The sequence below is a fragment of the Prionailurus bengalensis genome, chromosome C1, assembly GCF_016509475.1.
Source record: "Prionailurus bengalensis isolate Pbe53 chromosome C1, Fcat_Pben_1.1_paternal_pri, whole genome shotgun sequence".
Classification (NCBI taxonomy): Eukaryota; Metazoa; Chordata; class Mammalia; order Carnivora; family Felidae; genus Prionailurus; species Prionailurus bengalensis.
In genome coordinates, this window is record NC_057345.1 from 220,061,390 (window position 1) to 220,087,627 (window position 26,238).

The following is a 26,238-nucleotide window of genomic DNA, read 5'->3' on the forward strand; positions in this document are numbered from 1 at the left end:
TGTGTGTGTGTGTGCGCATACGTGCAGAGGAACAGCATGAGCCCAGGCACGAGGGCGCGGGGACACAACCGGGTGAGGCAGGCTCAGGCGGCGAGGGGGTGTGCGGGCAGCTCCCTGGGCCGCTGGCTCCCCGTGAGAGGGAGGCCTTTGAGCAGAGCTGGCGCTGTCCATTTCAGACACCGCGTTCACGGGTGTGAGCACTGTGGGCTGGCTGGGCAGCCCGGGGGGGGGGGGGGCGAGGGCACCTGCTCACGTCGTTGGAAGCACCGACCCCACGGCCAGTACACAGAACTAGAATGGGGCGACGGGGCGGAAACGCACGCCTTGGCCACGTCTCAACAGGCCTGCGGGGAGCCAGGTGACCACACAACAGCCGGGGTCGGCGAGACTGAAGGAGTGAAGGCCCACGCTGGCGGCACGTCACTGAGCGGGGCTGCCCAATGGGGAGGGGAGGCAGCACGCTGGCAGGGTAAATCCCTGCCACCTGGAGTTAACATGAAACCAGGTTCCTCTTTCCGCCTCCCACACTTAAAGTTTTGCCAGGAGAGGCACCTGGGTGGCTCAGTTTAAGCGTGTGAATTCAGCTCAGGTCATGATCTCACAGCTCGTGGGTTCGAGCCCCGTGTCGGGCTCTGTGCTGACAGCTCGGAGCCTGGAGCCCGCTTCGGATTCTGTGTCTCCCTCTCTCTCTGCACCCCTGCCCTCTGCTCACGCTCTGTCTCTCTCCCTCTCTCAAAAATAAAATAAACATTAAAAACCAAAAAGGTTTTACCAAGGAAACAGAGAATAATGCTGTACCTGTAGCAGGTTTTTCCTTTTGTTCTCCAGAGTCACCAGGATAAGGACTTTTGCTTTTGACCCTGCCGTTAGCATTTTTACAAATTTCCTTGAGGAAAAACACAAGAGCGCGTCACTCCCTCGAGGGGACCCTCTGGCATTGCAGCCTGTCCCCCACGGTGAGGTCAGAGAAGAGCTGACAACTCCCAGCAACGCAGAAGTAGGCTCTGAGCGAGAAATCAGAGTGTGGCCGAGCTAAAGAAAACGAGCTTGATGGTCCCAAGAACACAAATCAAGGGACCCGGCAGGTTATGGTTTTGTTGCGTCTTCACTTCTGCTTGATTCGCCTGCTTTAAGGGATTTTCACCCAGACTTCAGCCACAGCTCTTGGACGCTTCCCCCCTTAGAGACTAGAGAGTGAGTCCCGAGCGAGCAGGTTCAGAGGGCAGGTGGCTGGGGCTGTGCGGGCTCCAGGGCTGCCGCGGGTCAGTCTAGCCGGAGAGGGAGGGACACGGTGGACAGGGACTTACGGTCCGCCTCCGGCGGGAGTGCTTGTGGCCGTTGCTGTCGCTGGAGGACGTCTGGCTCATGAGGGGCTCGTGGGACCCGTTGCTACCCAGGCTCCCGTAGCCGCTGGAGCCGCTGTGGGGGACGGGCTGGGGAGACAGCAGACAGGAAGGCCTTGGACGTGGCTGGGGGGCGTGGCTGGCACTGCGGGTTCGGTGCCCCCCAACACGGCCGTCTCGCAGAGGCTGTGACCTGCCCGGGGGAGCAGGGCAAGGACAAGGTGGGGGCTGGGCTGCAACCCCGGGTCAGGCTGCAGGATGCATCCCCCGATCCCCGTCGCACACACTCCCTGAAAGAGGGGCCATTCGACCCTGTCCCTCAGCTCCCTCATGGGCCAGTCTGGTTTCTACCCAGGGGTTTTAGGAACAAGAAGGGGCGTGCTGTGGTGTCGCCGCGGTCTGAGGAGACGGACAGGCAGAAGCTGCCTGGCTGGGGGGACTGGTGGCCACGCTAAGTTTTCTCGAGTGCTGCGTGTGTCCCCAGAACACGGAGAAGGCATTCTCTGGTCCCCCGGGGCCCAGCAGGTGACCCGCTCTCACCCGGTGCACCTGTGGGGGGCCACGCGTGGGCTCGCACCAGGGCCTGCGGGCGGACTCGGGGGCTGGGTGCCATCCTTCAGTGGCTCGCCCCGGGCTGCCGTTCAGGCACAGACGCCCCAACATGCACGGCTGGGGCTGCCCCCAACGGCGCAAACTGCAGGTGTGCCCAACTATCCGGGGCCCAGACCAGGGGTACTGGGACGCAGGGAGGAGCCGGATGCGGGGAGATGAGCCTGAGAGGGAGGGAGGGAGGGAGGGGCACCCCGGGTCTCCGAGCAGCCCTGGGCCACTTCTGCAGGGGGACAGGAGGGCGCGCAGGCGACGCACCCACCTGTAGCAGCAGCCGGTGTATCTGCTCCGTGAGCTCCTGATCGCTGGGGTGGAGGCCCTTCTCCTCCACACACGACGGAGCCGAGAACACGTCTTCGTTCAAAGGGCCCCTGTGCCGTGCGAATCTGTCTGTTAGTTGGGCCCCATGCCGCACACCCCTGCCGGGCTTGCCTCCCCCCTGCAGACCCCTGGGCTGCCACCTGCCCACTCACGACCTCCTCCTTTCCACTCGCTGCCCTGCCTGCGTGAGGTGTCCCCCTACCCACCCACCCCCGCCCCCCTGGGGACCCCTTGGGTCCCGGTCACCCAGTCCCGCCCCACGCGGTGTGCTGGTGGGGGAGCCAGGGTCCCCGGGCCGCACCGTGCACTGAGAGCACTCACACCCTGACTCTGTGTCTCCCGATGATGAAAGAGATTTTTCTGCTCCACGGGTTGATGAAGCTGGACCAGCTGGTGTCCAGGGTGACGTATTCGCCGTTCCGGGCGCGGAACCGGATGGGAGAAGAGTCGAAGGGCTGTCCGCCGGACTGCACGACTGGGGGAGGGGAAGGGTGCGGGCGTGAGGACGAGAGGCTGGCGCTCTCGGGAAGAGGGGAGGGAGAGGCGCTCCGTTCTGGAATCACCTCGAAACTCGAGAGATGCCAACCTCCCCAACGCTACCGCTGTCGGCGCCCCGCTCCACTTTAAACTGTAACAACGGACCGTTGCCAAAAGCGCCACCACGCATTTTGGCACACGCGTCTCTAGCCTTGACCGGCCCCCAGGGGGACGCTCAGCGTCCCCCGTGTCTGCGAGGCCTGGGCTCAGTGGGGACCCGTGTCACCCACTCCCCTGGCCTGGTCAGCACCTGTATCGCCACAGCTGAACCCGCACCCCTCCCCCCACCCGCCAGGGAAGCCAACCCTAAAGGCAGGATGGCCACGGGTCAGGCTGTGGGCCACAGAGGCCCCACGAGAGATGAGCGCTCCTGACCCACGGGACTAGGGCTCGGGCACGGCCGGGGCATCCGTCACACACACCGGCGGCCGGCCTGACCCATCTAGGCTGGGTGCTGACGGCAGGATTTACTGTGAAAAGGGGACCTACTCTTTCTGTGGATGGTAAGCATCAAAGGCCGGTCGCTGGGGTGAAGCCGCACGAGCAAGGGGGTCTCGATCAGGTCCTGAGGTAGGTAGCCCAGGAGGGGGACCGCCCTGCAAAGCAAGCACACACATGGGGGTCCCTGTGCAGCCCCCCTTCCCCAGCCCCAGCCTCATGGCTGCGCTTCGGGACACGGTCTGGAACACAGCCTCGAAGGGGGGGCCCTAGTTCATCTCTAAGGACCATCTTCCTCTTGGGGGGCAGGGAAGGGACAGACTCCAAATTCCCCAGAGAGCAAAGCTGGGGAACTGGGCTCACAGAGAACAGTCTTTCAGTTAATTGGCAAACAAAAGATGACAACATCCCCACAGGTCTGTGACGGGGAGCTAGGCCCTAGCAGGCCCAACCCATACAGGCCAAGTGTCCCAGCACAGGGCGGCGTCTTTGCTCCTGAAAGAGTAAATCACGATAACGTTCTTGCCTTTTGTCTTTTAAGGTCTTTTCGTTCTTCGTGTCATTTGTAAGTTTGGCCGGATGGGGCCGGGCATGGCTTCTTTTAAACAAGTTTTGCCTGGACGCCGGAAAACCCTGTTTGGCTCTTTTCCAGCTCAGGATGCTGTGCTTCGGTTACTTTGGCTGCCGTGTCTGGTCCTGAGAAGGTGCCACACAGGCGGGGGGCCTTTGCTCTGTGCCACCGGGCTTCCTCCTGCAGCTTTTAGGACGATGTTTTGGGGTGACCGTCTCGGTGCCCGTTCTGCCCCCATGACCAGCATTCTCTGCCCACGCAGCCACTGTTCCCTCTTCTGAGCCGCAGTTCAGCCTCCCCACCCTGGAGACCAGCCTTCTCGCATCCGAACTGATGTTTCCCCAACCTCTTCCGAGCAGATGCCCTCACGCGGAAGGGCCTTCTCCAAGCCGTTAGAGCCACGCCTGCCTATTCCCCTCGAATGGAGCTTTCTCGTGGGCCCTGCATTAGGATTCAATCCTCTCCTCCTGGTCTGACACACACTCTCCAGGATTCGTGTTTTCATTTGATAGGATGTACAGAATGTTCCTGGTGCCCTTCCAGGTCAAGGTTTGGCCAGGGGAGAGGAGGAGGAGGAGGAAGGGGAAGAGGAGGAGGAAGAAGAGGGAGAGAGGGAGAAGAAAGAAGGGGAGGAGGAGAAGGGGGAGGAAGGAGGGAGAGGGTGGGGAGGAGCCCGGGGCACTGCCCAGGTGTCCTGTGCTCTGTGGGCTGGGCCGCCCGCAGGGCTCTGCTGAGGAAGGCCCTGTGCACCTGCTCACAACACCTGCACACGAGTGACACCTGTGCTGGTTTGCAGGCAGGTGTTCTCAGGCTCCTGGAAGAATTAAAATTATCCTGGGGCTGGGGCGCCTGGGTGGCGCAGTCGGTTAAGCGTCCGACTTCAGCCAGGTCACGATCTCGCGGTCCTTGAGTTCGAGCCCGCGTCGGGCTCTGGGCTAATGGCTCAGAGCCTAGAGCCTGCTCCCGATTCTGTGTCTCCCTCTCTCTCTCTGCCCCTCCCCTGTTCATGCTCTGTCTCTCTCTGTCTCAAAAATAAATAAAAAAAAATTTAAAAAAAAATTATCCTGGGGCTGCTTTGTGAACGCAGCTCCCACGGCCCCCATGCCGAGACCCTGTTGGATGGGGCTGGGTGGGGCCCAGGAACCTGCGCCTTGAAACCTTGTGTCTCTGGTGATTCTGCCACAGGGGGCGAGCAGATCAGCCCTGAGCTGCCCAGAGCTGAAGGCTGACGGTTCACCTGGCTGCCTGAGAGCAACTCTTTCCCAGGAGGCTCTGCGTCCAGGGCGGGTACCTGGTGTCTCCAGGTCAGGCGCAGGCAGCGGGGTGGGCTTGATCCTCGACAGCATCTGTGGAGGTCGCCTGGGCCGACTGAGAAAGCCCGGAGTGCTTCTAGGTCCACTTCCTGTGAGTCTTCCGAGGGGGGCTCTTCCCCATCACTGCCAGCAGCCACCAGGATCTTCTGTCTTTGTGCAGGAGGGGCCGGGGGGAGGCGCTCCACGGGCTTCGGCCCCAAGTCAGCCAACCCAGAACCCTCTGAGAAGGGCAGGGCTCCCGACTCCCACAAGCACCATTTGTTCCGGCCACAGCACCTTGAGTGGGACACGGAGTGAAGCTCCGGGCAGGAACGGAGGTGACCCCACCCCCCCCCCACCCCCCCCCCCCCCCGCGGGGAGCAGGCTGTGACACACACGCTGGTGGACACATTTCTGCTGGGATCCTGCCAATGGCGTCTCCAATCCTAACCCGAGCACGCCGTCCCTGGCCATGCCGCGCTTTAGTCGTGTGCGATTTTGAAATGAGTTTAAATAGGATAATAAAGATAGACTCCATTACAACGATGATCAGCTCCCCAGGATGCTCCATTTACACAACGTTCCTATCTCGGGAGGCTGTTAGTGCAATTCCACAATCGTTTCATTGCCTGCAGTTCAACATCTTTGCGGATTACCTTCTCAAACCAACATGCAGTCTTAACTTTAGCTGCATAGCGTTCATGCCAAAAACATAAAAATTGACTGGGCTGTGTTGAGCTGCTATTAAGTAACCACCAAGATAATGACGAAATGCTAAACATCACGTGATCGAGTCTGCCGCCACGAAGGGCACGATAGTGCTCCCAAGACACGCAAAGGGCACAGCGCCAGGCTGCTTACCTTTCGTCCACATCCTGGAACAAGCAATTTGGTGTATGCGTGGTCGTAAAAATTCTCTTTTCAGGAGGAATTCGAGGGGCTGAAAGAAGAGAATTTTACACAAGTTTCTGATTCTAATACACACTTAGTGCAGTTATATTATAGCTACCGGAAAACGCCATGTAGATTCACAGGATGTGTGGCGGAGGAAGGAATTAAGAAGGGGACTCTGAACCACAGCCTGTCACATAGGGAGCAGAGCGGACCCTATGCTAGATGACCACCAGCCAGCCTCAACTCCTCTGTGGGCAGGTTCAGTCTAGAAGGCCAAGGACCGCCACACTAACAGAAGCACGTGCTGTCGCGTAGGCTTCTCTCGACAAAATCGTGCCGGAAGGCCATATCCGTGATCTTTCAGATCCAACGAGGGTGAGCTCAACAAATTGTTTAAAAAAATAAATGAGTTAAGTGCTTAGATTCAACATGCTCAGGAAATGTCACTGTAACGGGGACTTTACAGTTTCTAGGGCGGGCAAAGAAGATAGAGTAACTTGCACAAAGGAAATCGCATATCCGGAATCTCCCTCAGCTACCAAATTCGTGGACAAAACATTCAAAACTCCAAAGCTTTCCATTCGTGAAGCAGAATCCTGTTGGGATGAACAACTCGGTGAAACCCAGGGAACCCCTCTCAGTCTTTCTCGAATATTTGGAAGAGAATATTCCATATGGAGGAGCCCCTCAAACATCTGAGAAAGGGCCACATACCTAAAACATCTCTATCGGTTTTAAGAAATAAATGCCTTTTTAAAAACTGGCATCATTAACCACTGAGACAAGATTATAAACACAACGGAACGTGGACCGAACTGGATCCCTGTGGTTCAGGAGTTGCACACGGCACCCGCTTTCTGGGAATTCTGGTCACGTGGCTTGCGGAGCTGCTGGGGCGAGGACCTTGGGCTCCCGGCCCGGTCCTGCAGCCGGTCACACGAGGACCATGTCATACCACAGTTCAGGAGGTGGAGTCACCAGGAGGACAGAATCGGGGTGGCCAAGTGCCTGGGGGCCTTTGGGCTTCAAGGGAAAACCCAGATTTGGGGCTTTTGGGGGAGAAGGTGGTCTGAGAAGCCAGCAGGACCAGGAACGGGCACCTGGTATAAGCCTGCTGTACTCGGCTTTTCTACAGGCAGAGGGAGGGAGGAAAGAACCAGAGTGAACAGTGGGAGCCAGGCTGCCAGGCTGCACGTCGGGAAGGCAGGGAAGGCAGTAGAAGGTAGGACGAGCCACAGCCTTATTTCTCGAGTGGGCGGATGGTGTGGGGTCCTGAGAAGGCAGTGCTGTCCCTGTGCTTCCGAGGTGGGAGGTGCATGAGGATGGGAGGGACCCGGGGACCCGGCAGGGCCATCCTCACCGTATGGATGGAAGGCAGTGGCTGGGGAAGGGGCAGGGCGCTCCGGACACAGCAACAGCCTGGTCACGGGTGCGAGATGCCGGCACCCAGACCCTCTGATGGACACGGGGAGGCGGTATGGCAGGGGCCACCGGGGGGCCCAGGGGACAAGGGTGGGCGTGCAACCAGAGGGAGACGGACACTGTGCCAGGTGGGGGGGAGAGGCCAGGGCTGGCGGTCGGCCTTCCTGACGTTAGGGGTGAGCCACGGGACTAACTGAGGCACCACACGGAGCCTGTGCCCCCGCCTGGGCCGGGCTCTTACCTTCGTAGCCCGAGTGCACTCTCTCCGCCAGCAGCACGCAGCACAGCTGGCCCTCGGCGCCCTGCGGGTCCCGCACCTTGACCAGGTAAGGCGTCATGCGAAACGGGTGGTAACGGATCTCGTTCTCGTGGCTCTTCCCGACGCTGTGGAGGACGGCAGGGTCAGCGAGGTGGCACGAGGACAGAAGGGATCCCGTCCTGCTTACTGCCAGCCACCCCTCCCCGCAGCGGCTGCTCCGAGAGCACCCCTGCGTTGGCTGTCCCGAAGCCCGGGCGGCGGAGGCAGGCTCCCCTCTTGGGGACGCGGGCCGAGCCGGAGGTGCCGCCCGGGGTCTGGGTCTGGGCCTCTGCCCCGCTCCCTCGGGTGTCAACGACATTAAAGGGCACGGCGAAGAGTGAACAGCCCTGGGCGGTGGGAGCTCCTCCAGGAGCCGTTCTCTACAGGGGGTCACATTTTCACTGGGGGAGAAGACGGTGCTTCACCACTGAGGCCCCAGCCCCAACTGCCCAGGGTACCAGAACCCGGCCAGGGGGTCACTCCTGACACTGCGGCTGGACGCTCAACCAGTCACCTTGTTTGGGGCCAAAAGCCTGTTGGGGAAGCTCTGGGGGCTCTTTCTGGAAAAAACACACACTTGAGGTACAGGCTGCATGTGCTTTCGGGGTCCTCTTGGGCCCTGGGGTACGTGCCTTCCTGTTAAGGGCCCTGGGCCGCTTTCCCAGGTGACGGACACCAAGTCCAGGCTCCTCGGGCTGATGTTCTCCATGAGGAAGGATCCAATCACCCCACTGCTGACCATGCTGCCTTAACTCCCCATGCACATTGTTTTTATTTTAAAAATTGTTTTAATATTATTATCGACAGAGAGAGAGACACAGCGCAAGCAGGAGAGGGGCAGAGAGAGAGGGAGACACAGAATCTGAAGCAGGCTCCAGGCTCCGAGCTGTCAGCACAGAGCCCGACGCGGGGCTCGAACCACGAACCACGAGATCTTGACCTGAGCCGAAGTCAGACGCTCAACCGACTGAGCCCCCCAGGCGCCCCCTCCCTGTGCACATGTGAAATGCAGTTTTCACACAGACTTTTCAGGAATATGTGCACTGCATGGCAGGGTGCCCGCATAAGCCTCTACCCTGAAGAGGTGCCGAGGGGCGAGGGGCGCGGGGTGGGGTCACGGCACAGCGGGAGCCGGTGGGGGCCCCTCCCGCACCTCCTCAGCCTCCCAAGCGGGGCTCGGGGGGAAGTGTTGGCACCGTGCCCAGCTTGGGACACCCAGGCACGGGCTTACCTGACTCGGCAGAAGAAAGACTTCTCCTCCATGCAGTCTTGAGTAAACGCATCTGAAAGAAAGAGCCCCGAGTCACACATCCAATCCCATCCGATCTCATCCCATCGCATGACAGGACACACGGGCTGGCACTCTTGGCTTCTCCCAAGCCACACAGAGGCGGGAGAATCGTCAGGCGCGAATGCATGTTTACACAGGCACAAAGCGGAGCCCTCAGAGGCCATTGATCACACTTCCGACTGAAACGTGCTTCGTGAGTGTCGCACGTACCGCATCAGGAGGGGCTAAAAGTCTGCCGTCAGAAGTTTACCATTTTTGAAACGGTTCCGAAGCTGACACAAACACGCCAACCAATAAGCCATTTAACTCGGGGAAACCGACTGGTGGGCCGAACGTGTGTGCGTAAGGGTCTGATACCTCCGCCTACATGTTTGGGGGGATATTCGGTTCTAACAGAAGGCCCTACCCAAGCTTACATCAGTCCTTCTGCTAAAATATTAACCTTCTTCAAAATCTGAAACGCTGAGCAACACGAGGTCATTCAGGCGCTGTCATCAGAGATGAGGGAATGGCGTTGCCACGATAAAGGAATTTTTTAAGAAGAAATCTCAGACGCTGATCTTTCACGTCAAGTTTCGTCTACTCGAAAGAAAGAGGAAAAGTAGGAAATCCCTAATGAGGGAAAACAGCATAGAGTTACGGCCTGGAAAGGCCTCGGAGAAGTCACCTGGTCCTTCTTTTTTATTCAGACAAAAATTCAGGGGCAACCATCCTAGGGAGACGGTGCCCGCCTGTTCACGCCGTAAACCGCGTGCGCAGCGATGTCCCTTCCACGCAGTGACCTACGGGTCCTCATGACACGCCCTGCAAGCTTTAGTGACCTGACTGCACAGTCCTCGGTGGGATTTCCGGGAGAAGGCAGGCGGCTCTATATCTGAAACCAAAAGTGAGTGTCTCCATTCACGAGTCAACCCTACGGCCAACTCCCGGCTTGGCTCGTCTGCTGTAGGGAAGGTTCCGCCGCGCAGCTGTGGCGGGGGGGGGGGGGGAGGGGGTTGGTGGCCCGGCCGGCAGACTGGAAGCAGGAGGAGGAGGGAGCAGGTGGGGACAGGGGTCTGCGGTGCAGGAGACGGTGTCAGTGGGGCTGAGGAGCACGTGATATGAGCACAGATGCTGACCCCCGGGCCAAGGGCGAAACGGGAGCCGGTTCTGGGCGATGCGGCCCCGGGGCAGGCTCCAGCCAAGATCACGACTGAGGTCACGCCTATCTGGGATGACCCCCACAGTCACACTGAGTCCCACCGTGTCCCGTCCCTCCCGGTTCCTTAGTGTTTCTGCCCTTCGGTTCAACTTCTGCTCCGAGAGACCAGAGCCCCACAGGGGACAGGTAGACAGATGGTGGAGAACTTACACGGCAAAAGGGGGGCTTCTGCTGGCCTCCAGGGAAGCCCTGAGCTGGCTGGGCCCCTCCCCTGTCTGGCACTTTCTGCCAGGACCCCGTGCCACGTCTCTGCTGAGACTCGTCTGGCCACTGTGCAGACTGGAGCCCGACCAGCCTGGAGAGCTCGTGGCTTGAGCCCAGGAGGACGTCGCAGGCCGCCAGCACGAAGCCGCCCCTGGCAGAGGGGAGGAGCGCCCGCCCGTCACTGCGACATCACTGCGGCTGACCGCCATGGCGCCCGCAGGACGCAGGGCCCAGTCTCTGCACTCTGCGGGTTCACGCCAAGACCTCAGCTTCTCAGAACGACTTCGTTTCTAAAATGCCTAATGTTTCTTAGAGTCTTCTCACTCAAATAGCTTTCCCTCTCTGAAATTCATGAGCAAGCAGCTTTCCGTCTTTGGCCTCGACAGCTGTTGGGCAGGGGCGCGCTGCCGGTTTCTGGCAGAGGTGAGATGTGGCACGTGCCCCAGAGCCCCACGACCCCCGTGCCGCTGGCACACAAGGCCAGGTGGCCACCGCTCAGCCACCGCCCGGGCCCTCACCTGCTCCGCTGCAGACGCCCCAGAGCGGGAGCTTGTAAGGCGTGGTGGACGCGTGGAACACGCTGACATCGTGGGGCGCCAGGAACTCCACGAACCTGGCGCCGGGGAAGACGTCCCTTTTACAGTGAAAGATGGAGGCAACTTGGTCGGAGACGTACAGGATTTTCCCGGTGACCAGGGACACCGCTGCAGCAAACATACCCTGGAAGGAAGAAGGGGCTCAGTGGGGACAGCAGATGGGGTCCGGACGGGCCGCCCCTCCCCGGGGCCACAGACTGGGGGCTCAGGGGAGGCGTCTGGTCCCCCTCCTCAGCCCTGGCCAGAACTCTCCTCGCCTCTACCCCTCTCCCTCTCCCCTGCCAGCCCATCTCTCTCCGGGGGAGCCCCAGAGGCTCCTGCCCTGGGCTCCCTCCCCGCCGGCTAGCCTGAGCCCTGGCCCGGGGAGCTCTGGGGGGGGTGGTTCAGCTGCAGTGCGGACACTGAAGGAAGGACGCAGGAAGGACTGGGGAGCCCTACTCTCCAGGCCAGTTCTGCCACGATTCCACTATGTCTGGGTCCCCACCTGCCCTTACGCCTGCTCTCTGACTGAGAAGTAGGGGTGCAGGGAAGGGAGCACTCGCTCCCCTTCCCCCAGACCCCCAAGGATGCCCCCACCCTAACAGGCTGCTTAAAAACGCATGAGCGTTGTTGTCTCGGGAGCTGAGTTCAAATCCCAGGTGCCCCAAAGTGAGCCTAAGATCACCTGGTCACTGCTCGGTCAAGGTGGGGCTCGCCCTTACGCGCACAAGGCATGGGGCGGAGTCGCCGTGAGAGGACAGCCTCACAGAAAGCCGCAAGAGTGCGCTACACGACCCGCTTCTGAATCGCTCACTTGACCTTGTTTTTCGTCGAAGGCTCGAACTTATCTCCTGACCTCCCGGAACCCTGCAGTGGCTTAACCGGCTCACCTGGATCAAGGGCTCGGCTTTCGGGGGGCAGGGGGGGAGACTCCGCTCGAGGGGGGCGCTTACCGCGTTCTTCACGATGAACTCGGAAGTGGCGCCCTCGATGTCCTCCGCGGTGTAGCAGGGCAGGCCGGCGCCGCAGGCCTGGCTCTCGCTGGACAAGAGCAGCTGGTAGTATTCCTCACTGGCTGCGGGAGAGACCAAGGGGCTGAAAACGGCTCCCGCCTCTGCGCGTCCGGACGCGGCTGTTCTCACGGAAAAGGGGGGCTACGCACACTAGCCTCCTCGGACGCCGAGAGAACGGAAAGAGAAATGTGAAGGCAAAGCAAACAGAAATCCTTCATTTGTCCTGAAAACCCCGAAGACCTGCGATTACAGAACTTCTAACGTGGTGAGTACACGGGGCGCCGGGGAGGCTCAGTCGGTGCAGCGGCCGACATCGGCTCAGGTCACGGTCTCACGGCTCGCGGGTTCGAGCCCCGCGTCGGGCTCTGTGCTGACGGCTCGGAGCCCGGAGCCTGCTTCGGATTCTGTGTCTCCCTCTCTCTCTCTCTCTGCCACCCCCCCCCCCCCCCCCCGCTTACACTCTCTCTGTTGCTCAAAAGATAAATAACAAAAAATAAAATAAAAGTCAAATGGTAAGTACACATTATTTTAAGTAACCTGGGTGGAGAGTCCCCCCTAACCCTCACTTTGCCCACAAGGTCTTTAATCGTGACCCAACAAGGGAGTCTCTCTGTAGGATGGCCGTGGCCCCAGTATGTGGTTCCTTGTGGCCCTGGCGCTCCCATCCGGACAGAATCCACTCATCTCAGGACATACAGCTTTCAAGGGCAACTATCATGGTGCTGCCCACCCCCCCCAGGCCTCCGGGGGGGGCAGCCCCCAGGGATGGGTTCCGGCAGCCCCGCCCTTCAGAGAAGCCCCTACCCCTGCAGTCTGTGAGCGCCCTCGGGTGGGCTGGCCGAGCATGGCTTCTGTTTCTACTCTATTAACCCTCACAAAACAGACACAGGTTTAGACAGGAGCCTGCAGAGAGATCTGGGGCTGACGAGGGCACCCAGGAGGCCAGCGGATACCGCACACTGCAGACCCCCCGTGCCCAGCACCGGACCTTTCCGCCACACTGCACGGGCGAGCAAGGGCGCCCTTCTGACAAGAGTTGTTCAAACGTCTGGAAACATGAAGACCATTTGGAATATGGCTTCGTATCCATCACCGTTAGTGACAAACATGCCGTGAGGTGAGTGTAAGCCCTGCCTGGAGGGAGTAACTGATGACAACAGAACAAAGCCAATGTTTGAGTCTTTATCTCAACCTCCCGGGTTTTTCTCTTCTTACCCACATTTTCACTGTGCAGGGTCCACTGGGCCCTCCGCGTGCCTGTGACGGGTACACGAAGGTCAAGGGGTAGAGCGGGCTGGGGTTCCCTGGTAGAGGGACGTGTACCCCCTTGTCCGCCCTAACGAGATGCTGGCTTTTCTTCTGTCTCTGTTTCCTGCTCATAAGGGGCCCAAACAGCTGAGAGATTCCTCAAAGTGCAGGAGTGGGGGGTTCCCAGCAAAACGGAAAGGTTCGCCTGAGGGTTCACTGCTCGAAGATCAGGGATACTTCCCCCAAGCTTTCTGCTGTTCTCTCTCAAGCACTGCAGGAAATTTTAAAAAACTCTCAAAGCTCATATCCCCATTCCCAGCAACAGACCAAAAGGCGAGGCTGCACGAACCTTTCTGACTGTCCCGTAGCTAAAGCATCCGAGGTGACCCAAACAGAGGGGTCACAGCCCAAACTCCTCGGGATGGATGTCTGCAGAAGGGCTCACCCAGCAGTCAAGTTCCTGCTTCTCTAGAAAAGCTGGTGCACGCGTGTGTGTGTCCTTAGGGCAGTGTGCCCCTTACCCGTCCCGGAGACAGAGGCACCTGCGGTTGCCTGAGTCCCAGGAGATGGGGGCGGGGTACCTTCTCAGTGCGAAGTCCAGCCGCAGTGAGCGAAGGAAGTCCCCACTCTGTCGGCAGTTACTTAAGGGGCTTGGAGTTTATTGAAACGTCAAGTGTCTGAGCTGGATGATGCAAAGGTTTTGGAAACTGCAGTGTTTGTTCAGATTCCCGCACTGCATCTATGAGGACTTGGGCACAGGTACCCTCAGGTGGAAGCCTTAGTCTAGACCACGGGCAGCCCTAAGGGCTCTTACATAATCTGCCACCTGAGAGTCAGATCCAAACATGCCCCCAAGCGGGAGTGGAGTCTGGGCGGGGCCTGTGATGGAAGGAGGCTCCCAGCTTGGCTTCCCGGGTGAAAGACACAACCACACGGAGACTCACATGGAGATTTTTACACAAACAAGAAGGTCTAAAGCAGGGACCCTAAAATACTGTCCTGTGAGGGTGAGATCTGGCAAAAGCCTCTCTCGTATCTCTCTCTCTTTTTTTTTAAGTTTATTTATTTTTGAGAGAGAGAGAGAGAGGGAGAGAATGCACTGGGGAGGGACAGAGAGAGGGAGAGAGAAAAAATCCCAAGCAGGCTCCACACTGTCAGCACAGCGCCTGACATGGGGCTCGATCTCACGAATTGTGAGCTCATGACCTGAGCTGAAATCAAGAGTAGGACGCTTAACCGACTGAGGAGAGGAGCATCTCTTGTTATTTTTCAAAGGAGCCACCGGCCCTCAGTTCAACTCACATCCGTGCTCCGAGCTGCTCACACAGTAGGGCCACCAGCTCCCGCCTCAGCCTGGAGGAAGCTGTGCTCTTTTGAGCACGACCTGACCCCAGCCCAGAGCACAGAAGCGTTACGCTGTAAATACACGTCTTATATCAGCTGCTTTTCTGTTTTTCTTTTTTTTCTAAGTGCCAAGTACAATAGAAAACTCCCAGAGAATTAAGGTTTCCCATCATTGCCTTTTCCCAGACTTCCACAATTTCCTTCTGCAGTTTCAGGACTGGGTTTTAGAAAGTCGACACCACCCCACGGATTTCTACGAGTTTGGATCAAAGACGCGGCCGGACCTACCTTTCACCTGCTTCACGCTCCTCAGTGCATACTTCAAGGTCGCCAGCGTGCTGGCTTTACCTCTGGCCTTCTTGTCTCCAGGGAGGTGGACCCTCAGCTCCTTGAGGGTTTTTATCAGCTCCTTGTGCGTGTCTGCTTTGGCAGACTGCTCGCTGCTGTGGCATTAAAGAAAGCCATCACACGTTGGCTTCCTGACTCCTCCTTCCTGTGCCTCTAGTCCCATTTCTGCACCAGGCCCCCAGGACACTTCGGTCTGCGTGGTTCTCTGTGGCGCACTGTGGGATGCATCGCAGTATCCCTGGCCTCAGCAGCAGACGCCAGAATCGCCTCGCCCCTTGTGACAACCGGAGCTGTCTCCCGACCCTGCTAGACATCTCCTGCAGGGGGACGAGACGCCCCGGCTGGGGACCACTGCTCTGACCCAAGTGAGTGCGGCACGAGCCCCTTCACCTGGGCTTCCTTCCCCCGTGGCTAGAGCCGGGCTTTGCCCAGCATGGCCTGCTGGTCGACCCGCAGTCTGGCTGAGCAGGCTACCCCCTCGGGAGCCCTGCCTGCCTGACCCGTGTCAGACAGAAAGGCATCGGGTGATGGACATTACAGAGCACAGCAAACTGGTTTCCTGGGGGGCAGGCATGTGAATGAGGAACACGAGAAGTCCTCAGAGAGGAAAGTTCTAAGAAGGACATCTAAACGTAAGGATACAGAGAGAGGAGGAAGCCAGAACAGGTGGGCACCTCCTGGTAAGAGCAGAAAGAAGGTTAGAAACCAGGTCTCTTTCTAGGGCGAGGTGGCCAGGTGCCCACACACCCGGGGCTAAGAGCCGGCGTCTGCTCCAGCGGTCATATGAAAATGTCTGTGGATATGAAGTTAAGGATGCCTGTGTCACAAACACCTAACGTGGGCGCGGAATGTTCCAGGGGGACGTAACCTCCAGTAACAAGTCTCCATGTCTCTAAAGACCCGAAAGCAAAGGGGTTCTAACCGGCCTCACCTGCAGCCGCTTGTTGTCGTGCTGTGTTCAGACTTCGCCATCAGGAGGCCAAAGGCATCTGCACTGTAAGCACGAGCGAGAGGTAAGGCCAGACTCAGAGGGCTGCACGCTCCACCCACTTCTCCCCCCATCCCGCCAGAGACAACGATCCAGATCATACCAGAGCAAGGCAACTGAGGAAAAACACGAGGGAAAGGGAAAGCGGGAGCATAAAACCTTCAGATACCAGGAAAACTAAGTGTTCCGAGAAGGACTGAGGGAGCAAGTTCATTTTCTGGAGGCCGCCCGGCCGCTCGCGGGGCTCCCGAGTCCTCGGCCCCCAAGACCTCACCGCTCTCGTTAGCGGTTGTCTGCTGGCAACCAGATACTCGACACCAACAGTCGCATCGCTGTAGTACGTTTTAGTTATTCTGGGTTAATGAGATTTCTCTTTTTAATGTTGAAAAACCGGGCCATCGTGATTTAAAGATCACAAAAGCGATCCAACAGGATGAGATACAGAGAAAACAGACACCCAGCCCGGCCTCGGTGGGCCGAGGGTCCCACCTACCCCGGGGGGGCGACAGGCGGCCGGACCAGCGCCCCCAGCTCCTTGCTGCCCCGCGAGCCCCGCCCCGAGGGGCAGTTTTCGTTGGTTTCATTTCCGCTGGAGCCGCTGCTCATGTCGACGTCTTCCTGGAGGGGGGCTTCGTGGGGCCGGGGGGGCTCCACGGGCTCCTGGGCCGGGGGGCTGGGGGGGTATCCCGCGTATGCGTTCATGTTGGCTCCACAGTGAAGCTGGGAAAAGAGAGAAATGTCATCAGGCCTCGAAGAGCTCAGTCACCGCAGCCGCCGCGTGGGGCGCCTCACTGGGATCTGTCTCCACGGTCCGCTAAGTAAGCCGGGCGCGGTCAGAGTCAACCGTGGGCAATCTTTGTTCTTGTTCGCTGAGCTCCTACCTGCCCTGAATTAGGAAGCGGATGAATCGCGTGGCCGCAGCCCCCAGACGTCTCTAATTGCCGACGGCCTGGTCAGGAGGCGACAAGAGCATCAATGACCGCCGCCCGGCACGTGGGGAGCTTTGGCAAAAACACGGATTCCCACCGGATGGCTGGTGGGGCCTAGGAACCTGCATTTTACAAGTCTCCCCAGGTGACGTTGGGAGAGCAGGAGGGCTCAGAAGTCTTTGCATCACAAGCTGCAGGAGACCCCGAGCCCAGGCTGTGGGCGGGGGAGACCCTCCGGGAGAGAGAAGGCCATGGGGCAGGCGCTGCCCTGTGAGGAGGGCAGAGTGGGCGGGAGCCCGGACAGCGGCACAGGGGTGAGTGCACGCGGGATGTGGAGGGAGAGGGACCGGCGTGAGGCCACTGAAGGATTCGAGGTAGCAGACGTAGCAAACGAGTGAACTCTGTTGCGTTCGGACAGGTCCTCACCACCGTACTATGCGGAAACTTTGGCGCATTAGGGGCGGGAGGGTGGAGGGGGCTGAAGTTAGAGCCAGGCCAGCCCTAAGGTTTCTGCAACAGTCCTGGAACACAACCATGAGAATGAGCTGACGGTGAGTATGCAAGGGGGGAGGGGCCTGACCGGAAGCCTAGGGATGGGCAGAGAGGTGTCCCTGGGAAAGGATGACCCAGCATGGTGTCTCCCTCAGGGTCTCTTGGGAAAGAAAAGCTAGGCAGGTGGGGGAGGGACAGCTGCTATTCCACACACACCCCCCCACCCCTGCCCCCAGCCCCGGCCAGGGGGGCAGGAGGAAGGAGGGTTATGAAACCAAAGAACCGAGACGACCTGCAATTTGGGGGAACAGAGCTGGGGCTATAGACCCCTGGCTCCTCTCTCCTCCTGCCCTCAGCGGTCAGAGAGCCAGAAAGCGAGGGGACCCTGCTGGCACAGGCCTGGAAGGCCAGCCCTTGGGCACTGAGCAGGGAGGGAAGATCCAGAGGGCCCAGCCAAAGTGCCCTGACTGAGCGGAGTCCCCGGGGACAGAATGTGTCCCCACGGCTTCCGTGTGCTCAGAGAAACAGAGCAGACACCCGGTTGATGGCAGAGGCTATGGACACAGTGTTTCACGTAACCCTCGTGATCACTCATCATCAGATACCACATAGGAAACCATTCCTGGTATCAGTCTACGGATGAGAAAACAGGCCAGTGACCCACTCAAGGCCACGCATGGCAGGTGACAGGGCTGGATCCTGTGTCCACCTGCTCCTGAAGACGGGCACCCACGGGGAATCCAACCACATTACTCTCCGGAAAACAGCAGGTGTGATTAGACCTCGTCTTGCGCATGAACCAACAGATGGGCAAAAGCCAACGTGTGGCTTCTAAAAAGATGTGCAACAAAGACCAGATGAACAGAAGCCACATGGCGTGGGGGAGACCAGCAGAGTTAGGACGGCACCTCCTCCGTATCATAAATAAAAATCGAGAAACGGTGGGTTCAAGGAAACAAGTAGTGAGGGATGAGCCGAAGCCACAGAATGAGAAGAAAATGCCACCTTAGAACAGAACACCAGAGAGACGGAGTCCAGAGTCCCTAACGGACAAGATGGCCTCAGCGATGGGGAGGTGAGCGCGAGGAACTTTGAAAAGCGGCAAGAGAAAGGGCGATGCTATCGGAGCCTCGTGTTTTCACCTGTGGTAATATCTCTTCCTGAAAGAGACACCGCACCTTAAAACAGAGGTTAAAACGAAAGATACACCCCAAGAAAGCCAACCTGGGTGAAGACGGATTCCCACCTGCTGGTTGAAGGACTCCCTGAAGACCAGGCAAAGTTAGAGACGGGTCGGAGCCGGCGATGTCCCGATGACAAACGATGTTTCCGGGGGGGGGGGGGGGGAGAAAAATCTACCCGCATCCAAACAGGAGAAACAAGTAGATTACCTACAAAGGATGGAAAGTCATATGAGTCTTGGGTGGAAGACACAGTCTGCATGCAGCTCAGAGAGGAGGCGGCTGTGGTCAAAGGGAGGAGATCTCCGCCCAGCATACCTGCTCATTATGGCCTTGGCAGCAGGCCAGCGGGGTCCTGGATTAGAGAACCCACAACACCCGAGCAAAGTCAGGAACAAAACAAGTCTACTACTCAGCCTTTGTGTTGCCGATTCGCTTGTTTGTTTTTAACATTTCAGGCAAGTTCTGGCTGATCCGGTGACAGAACGAAAGGTGTTCACTTTGGGAGAGAGAGAGACCAGAGACTAAGAACAGGTATTCCCACCAAGAGAAACACCAAAGATCTAGAAAGCTGGAGAGATGCTCGACCTCAGTGGTCACGAGGAAAAGGCAAAGGATGAGGTTACCAGAAATTAATGGGACTGACGACATCCAGTGTCCACAAGGCGGAGGACTTCTGTGCATTGTGGTCACTAACTCAGTCTTTCTGGAGGGGACTCTGGGCATGTTCAGCAACGTTTATAATCTGCACCCCTTCCTACTGCTAGGAGCCCCTCCGCTCCATGGGAGGGTCTACACACCTGCACAAAGACCCATGAGTGTGGTGTTTGGAGAGGCACAAACCACCAAAGGTCATCTCGGGCACCTGGTCCACCATGAGCACCCCGGCCAGTGCCAGCCTCGACTTCAATCTGAGCGTGTGCCTCACCTGTCCACACAGTAGTGAGTGACCTCCCTGCTCCCCCGGCTCAGAGCACAGCCTCGGTCTGCATGACGGCCCACAGTTTTGCAACGCCTCCCTGGCTGCCTCCTCAGCCCTGACACTGAGCTCCGACCTCAGGACCCTTGCACGTGCTGCTCCCTGGTGCCCGCAGGCTCCATCCTGCAGACAGCCTGTCCACCCTGCACAAACAGCACTGACTTCCCCACCTGTTCCACATCCCCGGCCTGGCTTCCTCTCCTCCATGGTGCTGACGCTGCCTGCTGCCAGACTCCCCCTGCCCTCCGCCCTGGTGTGCTGCGGCTTTGAGTCGTTCCCTGCTGTCACCCCAGGGCCCCGCACAAATTGCTAAAGGCATGAGGCCTGGGACAGCTGTGCTAGGGGATACTGTGCACCTCCTGAAAAGAGGAAGGCAAGACCCACTGATGTAGGGAGATTCTAAGACACAAAGGAACACCTCACAGGACAAGAAATAACAACAAAGCGACGGACGGCACTCAGGCGGGGCTGGGCGCTGCCTTCCGTTGATTCACGCGCTCCTACGGCACGTGGCGCTTCGGGCTGGAGTAGGTCAGGGATGGGGACAGGTGTCTTTCCCGTCCCCGTGGAGCTTACGTTCCAACGGGGAGAAGAGCATCAGCAAGGGAACGGCATAGGTAGTGGACGAACTGCTAAGTGCTGCAGAGAAGCGGCAGAGCAGGAGACTACGGGCTGCTGTGTGGGAGAGGCCGGGCGGGCCGCCGGGCAAGGCTTGTGCGTCAGCAACGTCTGACCTTGTCCTTGAGCCCCGCCACCCCGGGTGGTGCCGATTCACGGCCCCTCGACCTCACTCTCCCTCAGGCCTGTGGCCGCTGCTCCTCCCCAGCTGCCGCCAGAGGGCCTGGTGGACCAAACGGGCCTGAGGGACGTGAACTCTGGCCACGGAGGATGGGGGAGAGGACCGGTGAGCAGGGAAGCACCCCTGCACCCCTCCCTTGGACGGAGTTCCGAAGTTTTCCTTTCTTCTCCTTCTCCTCCTTTTTTTGGATGGCCTTTGTGACAAGGCCCCAGTGGGCTGAGAGACGAGCTGGGCATCTGTGAAGCAGGGCGTCGTCTCGGAGGGGCACCGTCTCAGCGGGATGTGCTCTCAGCGGGGCCTCATCTGAGCCTTCTCTGCTTCCCTTTCCCCTCACTCTTGCTGCCCTGGGACTGCACCTCCCAGTGACATGCTACCATTGGGTCTCGGCCTGGACTCTGCTTGTAAGAGTGAAGAGAGTGAGAGAGTGGGCCAGGAAGGTGCTGGAGGGAGAATATTCCAGGTCGGGGAGTAAGTGCAAAGGTCCTGAGGCAGGGGCACGTGAGGAAGATGGACCAGTCTGGAGCAGAGCAGGCGAGGCGGAGGGCAGGAGGGCGATACAAGGTCAGAGCTGGATCACAGGGCGCCTCGCTGGGGCCCAGACAGGGCTCTGGCTTTATTCCGAGTAAGATGGGAAACGGAGTTCTGTGCGACAAGATCTGCCTTACGCTCTGACAGGGCAACGGGTAAAGGCAAGGTGGCAGCAAGGAGACCTTTAAGGGGCCTTGCTACCGTTCAGTAGAGGTGCCAAGGGGCTGCCCGGGGCGCTGAGGGCACTCTCCCCCCGCTGCCCCTCCTGCCCCAGCACTCTGGATATCACCCAGCTCATCCCACGGCCCTCCCCAGACGAGCGGCCCGTCCTCCCTGCTCAGTGAGGCTCAAGGCTGAGGGGTCAAGTGAGCCACCACGGCACGGGCTCTGGTGGGTTCCACCTCTTCCTGCCTGTGGTGTGAGCTCGGGCCGGTTCCTGAGCCTGCCGTGCCTCGTCTCCTCACCCCCGACGGGGGTGACAGCGGCACCCGCCTCTCGTTGGTTAAGTGACCCAGCCTGTGCCAGCTGACCGAACGCGGTCGTGTCCAACAAAGGCTAGCTTTCATCAGGACCACCAATCGCTACAGGCAAACAGATGGGGCGACAAAATAATGTGTTTCTTTAAAGGAGATTCTTCACTGCCACCAGAGCTGTCCCTGGCTCGTACTTCAAGGACAAGGAGCTTAGCCGGCCACCCCCCACCCCTGGACGGAGGCATCGCACACTCTGCTGGTGTCTCAGCTCCCCGCCTCGCGGCCCTGCCGGCCCCGGGAGCCTGCCTGGCCTGGCGGAGTAGGACTCACCGGGCAGGGGCCACAAGATCAGCTGAGCTGGAGGGTAGATCTTCGCCAAGAGGGTCTGACGAGGGGGCAGAAATGTGCAGGAACACACCATCCCAACCACCCGAAACTTCATCATTCCGGAAGATGCGTCACTCGGCACCAAGGGCTCTGACGGACCGACCTCATTTTGCCAACTTGGCAAAACCAACATGCTCATCGGGGCGGACTTTGCCTCCTGCCTTCCACAAATGTTCCCGGAGCACCTGGGGAGCCCCGGGCACACCTGTTTCCACCCCCGGGGACAGGTGCTCAGAGCTCGGGGCGCCGGGGGCCCCAGAAAGGCAAAGACACCCAGGCCAAAAAGGGGACTGCTGGGGAAGCTGGGGTGCTCCTGTCCCTAGAGGCCCCCTTGCTGCCCCCTTCGCAGACATCCATCCCCTGGCTCTGCCCCTGAGAATGGGCAGACCCAAGGGAAGGACCCTGGTCACGTGACCACACTTGACTAGCGAGGGTTGTCTTGACTGGACAGGGGAACATTTAGAAAGCACAGTCCACAGTGAGATCACAGTCTGGACGGGCCTCACAATACCACGGGGCAGGAGGGGGGTGGGGCGTGGAAGGAGAGGGGCCGGGAGCCAGCCCGTCCGAGCCGGCTGATGAGTTCATGAGGGTTCATGACACCATCCTACTTTACAGGCATTCAGAGTTTCCATGATAAATAGCAAAAAAAAAAAAAAAAAAAAAAAAAAAAAGCCCCTGAACGAATGCACAGCCTGGTCCTCGGTCTACCCACCACGGCCAGTGGCAGGCCTCGGGGACGGTGGCGGCTTCTCAAGACTCAGTACCCTTGACCAATGGCATCTCTTGGTGGAAATCAGAAGTCAGCGTATATGTGGTTCCATCGCTTCAGGTGCTCGCGTTTTTTGAAACAGACGTCTAAGATACATCCAGAAAAGTCCTAAATTGTAAGGTTTTGATGTACGTCCACGAACTGAGTTCACCCGCATACCTCGCGCCCAGCTCTGGAGGTGGAACACTGCCAGCCCCCCCAGAAGGCCCCTGGGCTCCCCCTCCCACCCCCCCCCCCCACCATCACCCACCCCCAGGGTCATCGCCAGCCCGACTTCTCCCGGCCGGGTTACTTCTGTCGCTTTTCACACTTTATACGACGGGGATCTCACACTCTGGACTCTGTCTGAAAGCCTGCGGTATTTTACAACCCCGAATATTATAACACGTTTGCTACTTCCTGATAGGAGCCGATTCCCCCAGGGCCAGCCTGCCGTAATCCAGAGAAAATGTTTGTCCTGCTAGATAAACACCCGCGCTCTCCATGGCGACGGCCGGGTGACTGGGGAAAACGCCGACCAAATATGGCAGGAAGAAGGCAGGAGAGAGGCGCCTCTCGGCCTCACCGAGACTCCTTTTGATTCTCTCGGCTCTGCCTTCCAAAGCCTCAAACGTGGATAGGCGTGAGACTTAAAGCCGAGAATGCGGCAACTTCAGCTTCCTGGCTCCAGCGTGCAGGGAGGGGGCTACCCTGGGTGCCTGTGACCCTGCGGGAGCACCCGGAGCCCGCAGGGCCTCCCGCCACCTGCTTGGGATTTGCCCTAGACGAGCAAAGACAGTAACACGCCTGTTGCAGACCTGCACACCGCGGGCTTACAGAGCTGAAGCCGGGCCTAACGACAGCTCAGGGGCAGGGCCCATCCGAGGCCCGTCAAGCCCCTCGGCTCTCTGCTGGGTCAGCAGGTGGGCCAGCTTCCCATGGGGGCCGGCGCCCAGAGCGGATGCGCAGCGGAGGGGTTGTGTGTTTCTCCTGAGCTTTGCCCAATAAGGTCGTTTTGAGGGTCACTTGCTCTTTGGACTAAATGCCGAGAGGTCCTGCCAGCCACTCGGTGACCTGACGGAGCCTGTGGTTTGCTGAGGCCCCGTGAAGTTACATCACCGTCTAAAAACAGAGGCGTGTCCACCGGGATTTCTCTGAAAGTCCAGCGTGTGCGTGAGAAACACAAAAGAGGGAACCTTTCCTACTTTCTTCGAAGCATGGCGCACATACCTCACCGGGGAACGTCATGTGACCGGAAGGAAGGAGAGAGCGCATCAGACACCTGTCTCCTGCCCAAGCGCCTGGAGAAATCAGCCGTAGAGGAACCAGAATCCAAAAGCCTAGGAGTGGAGACAGACCTGGCAGGCTGGCTCATCTGAGCCCCTCCGTGCAGACGAGGACACTGAGGCCCAGAGGGGTGGCTGAGTCACCCCCTCTCTGCCCAGCACCTCAGCCCCCACAGAAAGCTGGGCTGCATTAGTTCTGTCCTAGTGAGTCACACCAAGATGACAGTGACAGATAACTGTGAACACCCACAGCACCAGCCCTGCATTGGCACATCACGTAGCTCCCACGGAGAAAAAGAGGAGTCCCTTTTCTCTCTTTACTCATACACCTTATATGGGGCGCCTGGGTGGCGCAGTCGGTCGAGCGTCCGACTTCAGCCAGGTCACGATCTCGCGGCCCGGGAGTTCGAGCCCCGCGTCGGGCTCTGGGCTGATGGCTCAGAGCCTGGAGCCTGTTTCCGATTCTGTGTCTCCCTCTCTCTCTGCCCCTCCCCCGTTCATGCTCTGTCTCTCTCTGTCCCAAAAATAAATAAACGTTGAAAAAAAAAAAAGTGATGAACTTTGTATGTAAAAACTCAACTTCCAGCTAGAGCCTTCAGACAGAGCCCAGTTTCTTCTCCGCCAAATCCAGCCTGGGACAAGAAACCCCCAGTGGGGCTGGGGGCAGGGCATCGCCCCTCTGCAGCCAGGGAGAAGACAGTTGCCCCCCCCCCCCGCCCCCCCGGCATCAGACAGGGGAGGTAAGAAGTATTCATGGAGGAATTTCTGCCATGGTTCTGCGCTTAACATTTGGGGGACCTGGGACTCCTCTCCCCAGATTCTGGCCCACTCAGCATTCAGTACCCAATTTCAGGCCTTTGTAGAATGTGTGAAGCTCATCCCGCCCCAGATCAAGACCCTCGGGATGACGGGAAGACCTTGGAGATCTTCCTTGGTGTGTGCCCAGCAGGGATGAGGGCCTCAGTTTCCTGATCTGTGAAGCCAAGGTGTTACCCTGGATGATTTCCAGGGTACCTTCTGTCTCTGTTGTATGAATCAGCTTTCCAAACTGCTCTCTTCTGTGTACATTACAGAAACCCTGGCAACCCAATTCTCATCCCTTACCTGGCCCTTCTGGAGCGCTTAAGCAGGCCAGTACCTGCCCCCGGTCCATGTCCGGGCCTTGGCAGCCAAGGTACACCCCAAAAAGATGGTGTGAGTGCGGCATCACAAAGTGGGACCCCCTTCTACTCAATCTGGGGAGAGGGAGTAAATACAACGAGGTCCAGGGGAGGCAAAGGGGGTGGGGCCGCCTCCCTGCCCACAGGGCTCTAGGTCTGGCCTGGCACAGGAGCTCTCTTCTCTTTCTGCTTAACCAGCCCAGGGGACCCGGGGGCTGTCCAGGTAAAGCTCCTAGACCAGCGTCCATCAGTGGCCCTTCCCCAGCCCGAGACTTGGCTCTTTGGCCTCAGAGCAGGAAATCAGCCCCCTAAGGGGCTCTGCACGTTCCCGGAACCGTGGCACTGAACCTGTGGCCTTAGCCTTCCCAGGACCCTCTCCCCATGGGGCACAGGGAGGCGAGGCAGGGCTCATTAAAGAAGATCATCTAGAGAAGAGCAGTCCCGTGTGGTAGTCACTCGGTAGCTCCAGGACCTTGGACAAGTTGCCTAAGCTCTCTGGACCTCAGTCTCTCCATCTGCAAAATGGGGTAACAGTACTCACCCCCAACCCACCCCTTTGAGACGAGAAGGGGTCAAACGGCCCGGAAAACTCTCGGATCACGCCTCCGTGGGCTGCAGGAGCCGCCGCCGCCCGCCCGGAGCTCGTCCACCGGACCCCAGACCGCTTGCCCGAGGCCCAGCCCGGCGGTTACGTAACCAGCCAGCCGGGCTGCCGGACCGCGGTCCGGCGCCCCAGCCTGGCACCCACCGGCCTATCCGCTCGCCCCGCCCGCCGTGTCACGCCGCGCCCTCACCGAGCCGCGTCCCCGCTGGTCCGCGCGTCCGTCCGCGCGTCGGTCCGGTCCGCCGACCTGGCTCCCGCCGCCGCCGCCTAGAGCAGCGCGTAGCCCGCAGCGCCGCCGCCGCTGTCACATAGTGGAAAACGTGACTGCGCGCGCCGCGCCCGCCCCCGCCTCCCGCTATTGGCCGAAGCTCAGCCTCATCTGCATACCGAAGGGGCCGGGCCTGCGAGCGCCGCGTGTCCATTGGCTACAGCGCCCGTCGCTCTCTTTACATAAGACGCACATGGAACTCCATGTTCACCGCGTCGGTTCCTCAATGAAGACGCGGCGCGCTCGTCTCCCCCTCCTCGTCCTCCCGAGTGATCCCTCCCACTTCCGGCCTCGGAGTCTTCCATTCAAGACAGCTGGCGTCGTCTGGCTAGGGGAGCCCGGAGTGGCGCGTACCACCGCGGGCCGGGGGGAGCTGGGTACCGGACGGGATCTGGCCCAGTGCACCTGGGACCGGCCGGCGGGGCGGCCGAATTGCCGCTGAAGCCCGGGCCCTGGAAGGCTGC

The 26,238-nt window shown here is 59.3% G+C and overlaps 1 protein-coding gene across 3 annotated transcripts in view; it reads right to left on the reverse strand.

Moving 5' to 3' along the window:
• PER2 (period circadian regulator 2) overlaps nucleotides 1-25,858 on the reverse strand; it is a 40,262-nt gene extending 14,404 nt beyond the window's left edge. The window contains exons 1-14 of one of the 3 annotated variants that reach the window (XM_043578339.1): nucleotides 25,697-25,858; nucleotides 16,431-16,657; nucleotides 15,881-15,943; nucleotides 14,890-15,041; nucleotides 11,950-12,071; nucleotides 10,940-11,141; nucleotides 8,957-9,008; nucleotides 7,669-7,811; nucleotides 5,973-6,051; nucleotides 3,300-3,406; nucleotides 2,595-2,748; nucleotides 2,215-2,323; nucleotides 1,308-1,433; nucleotides 799-886 (exon numbers count right to left, since the gene is read on the reverse strand). In XM_043578339.1, coding sequence (XP_043434274.1) covers nucleotides 799-886; nucleotides 1,308-1,433; nucleotides 2,215-2,323; nucleotides 2,595-2,748; nucleotides 3,300-3,406; nucleotides 5,973-6,051; nucleotides 7,669-7,811; nucleotides 8,957-9,008; nucleotides 10,940-11,141; nucleotides 11,950-12,071; nucleotides 14,890-15,041; nucleotides 15,881-15,943; nucleotides 16,431-16,639 — 1,606 coding nt within the window. In that variant the 5' untranslated portion in view covers nucleotides 16,640-16,657; nucleotides 25,697-25,858. Of the gene's footprint in view, nucleotides 1-798; nucleotides 887-1,307; nucleotides 1,434-2,214; nucleotides 2,324-2,594; nucleotides 2,749-3,299; nucleotides 3,407-5,972; nucleotides 6,052-7,668; nucleotides 7,812-8,956; nucleotides 9,009-10,939; nucleotides 11,142-11,949; nucleotides 12,072-14,889; nucleotides 15,045-15,880; nucleotides 15,944-16,430; nucleotides 16,915-25,696 lie in introns of those variants that run through there. The other 2 variants (XM_043578337.1, XM_043578338.1) reach the window with 2 other exon arrangements.
• Nucleotides 25,859-26,238: the final 380 nt, after the last annotated feature.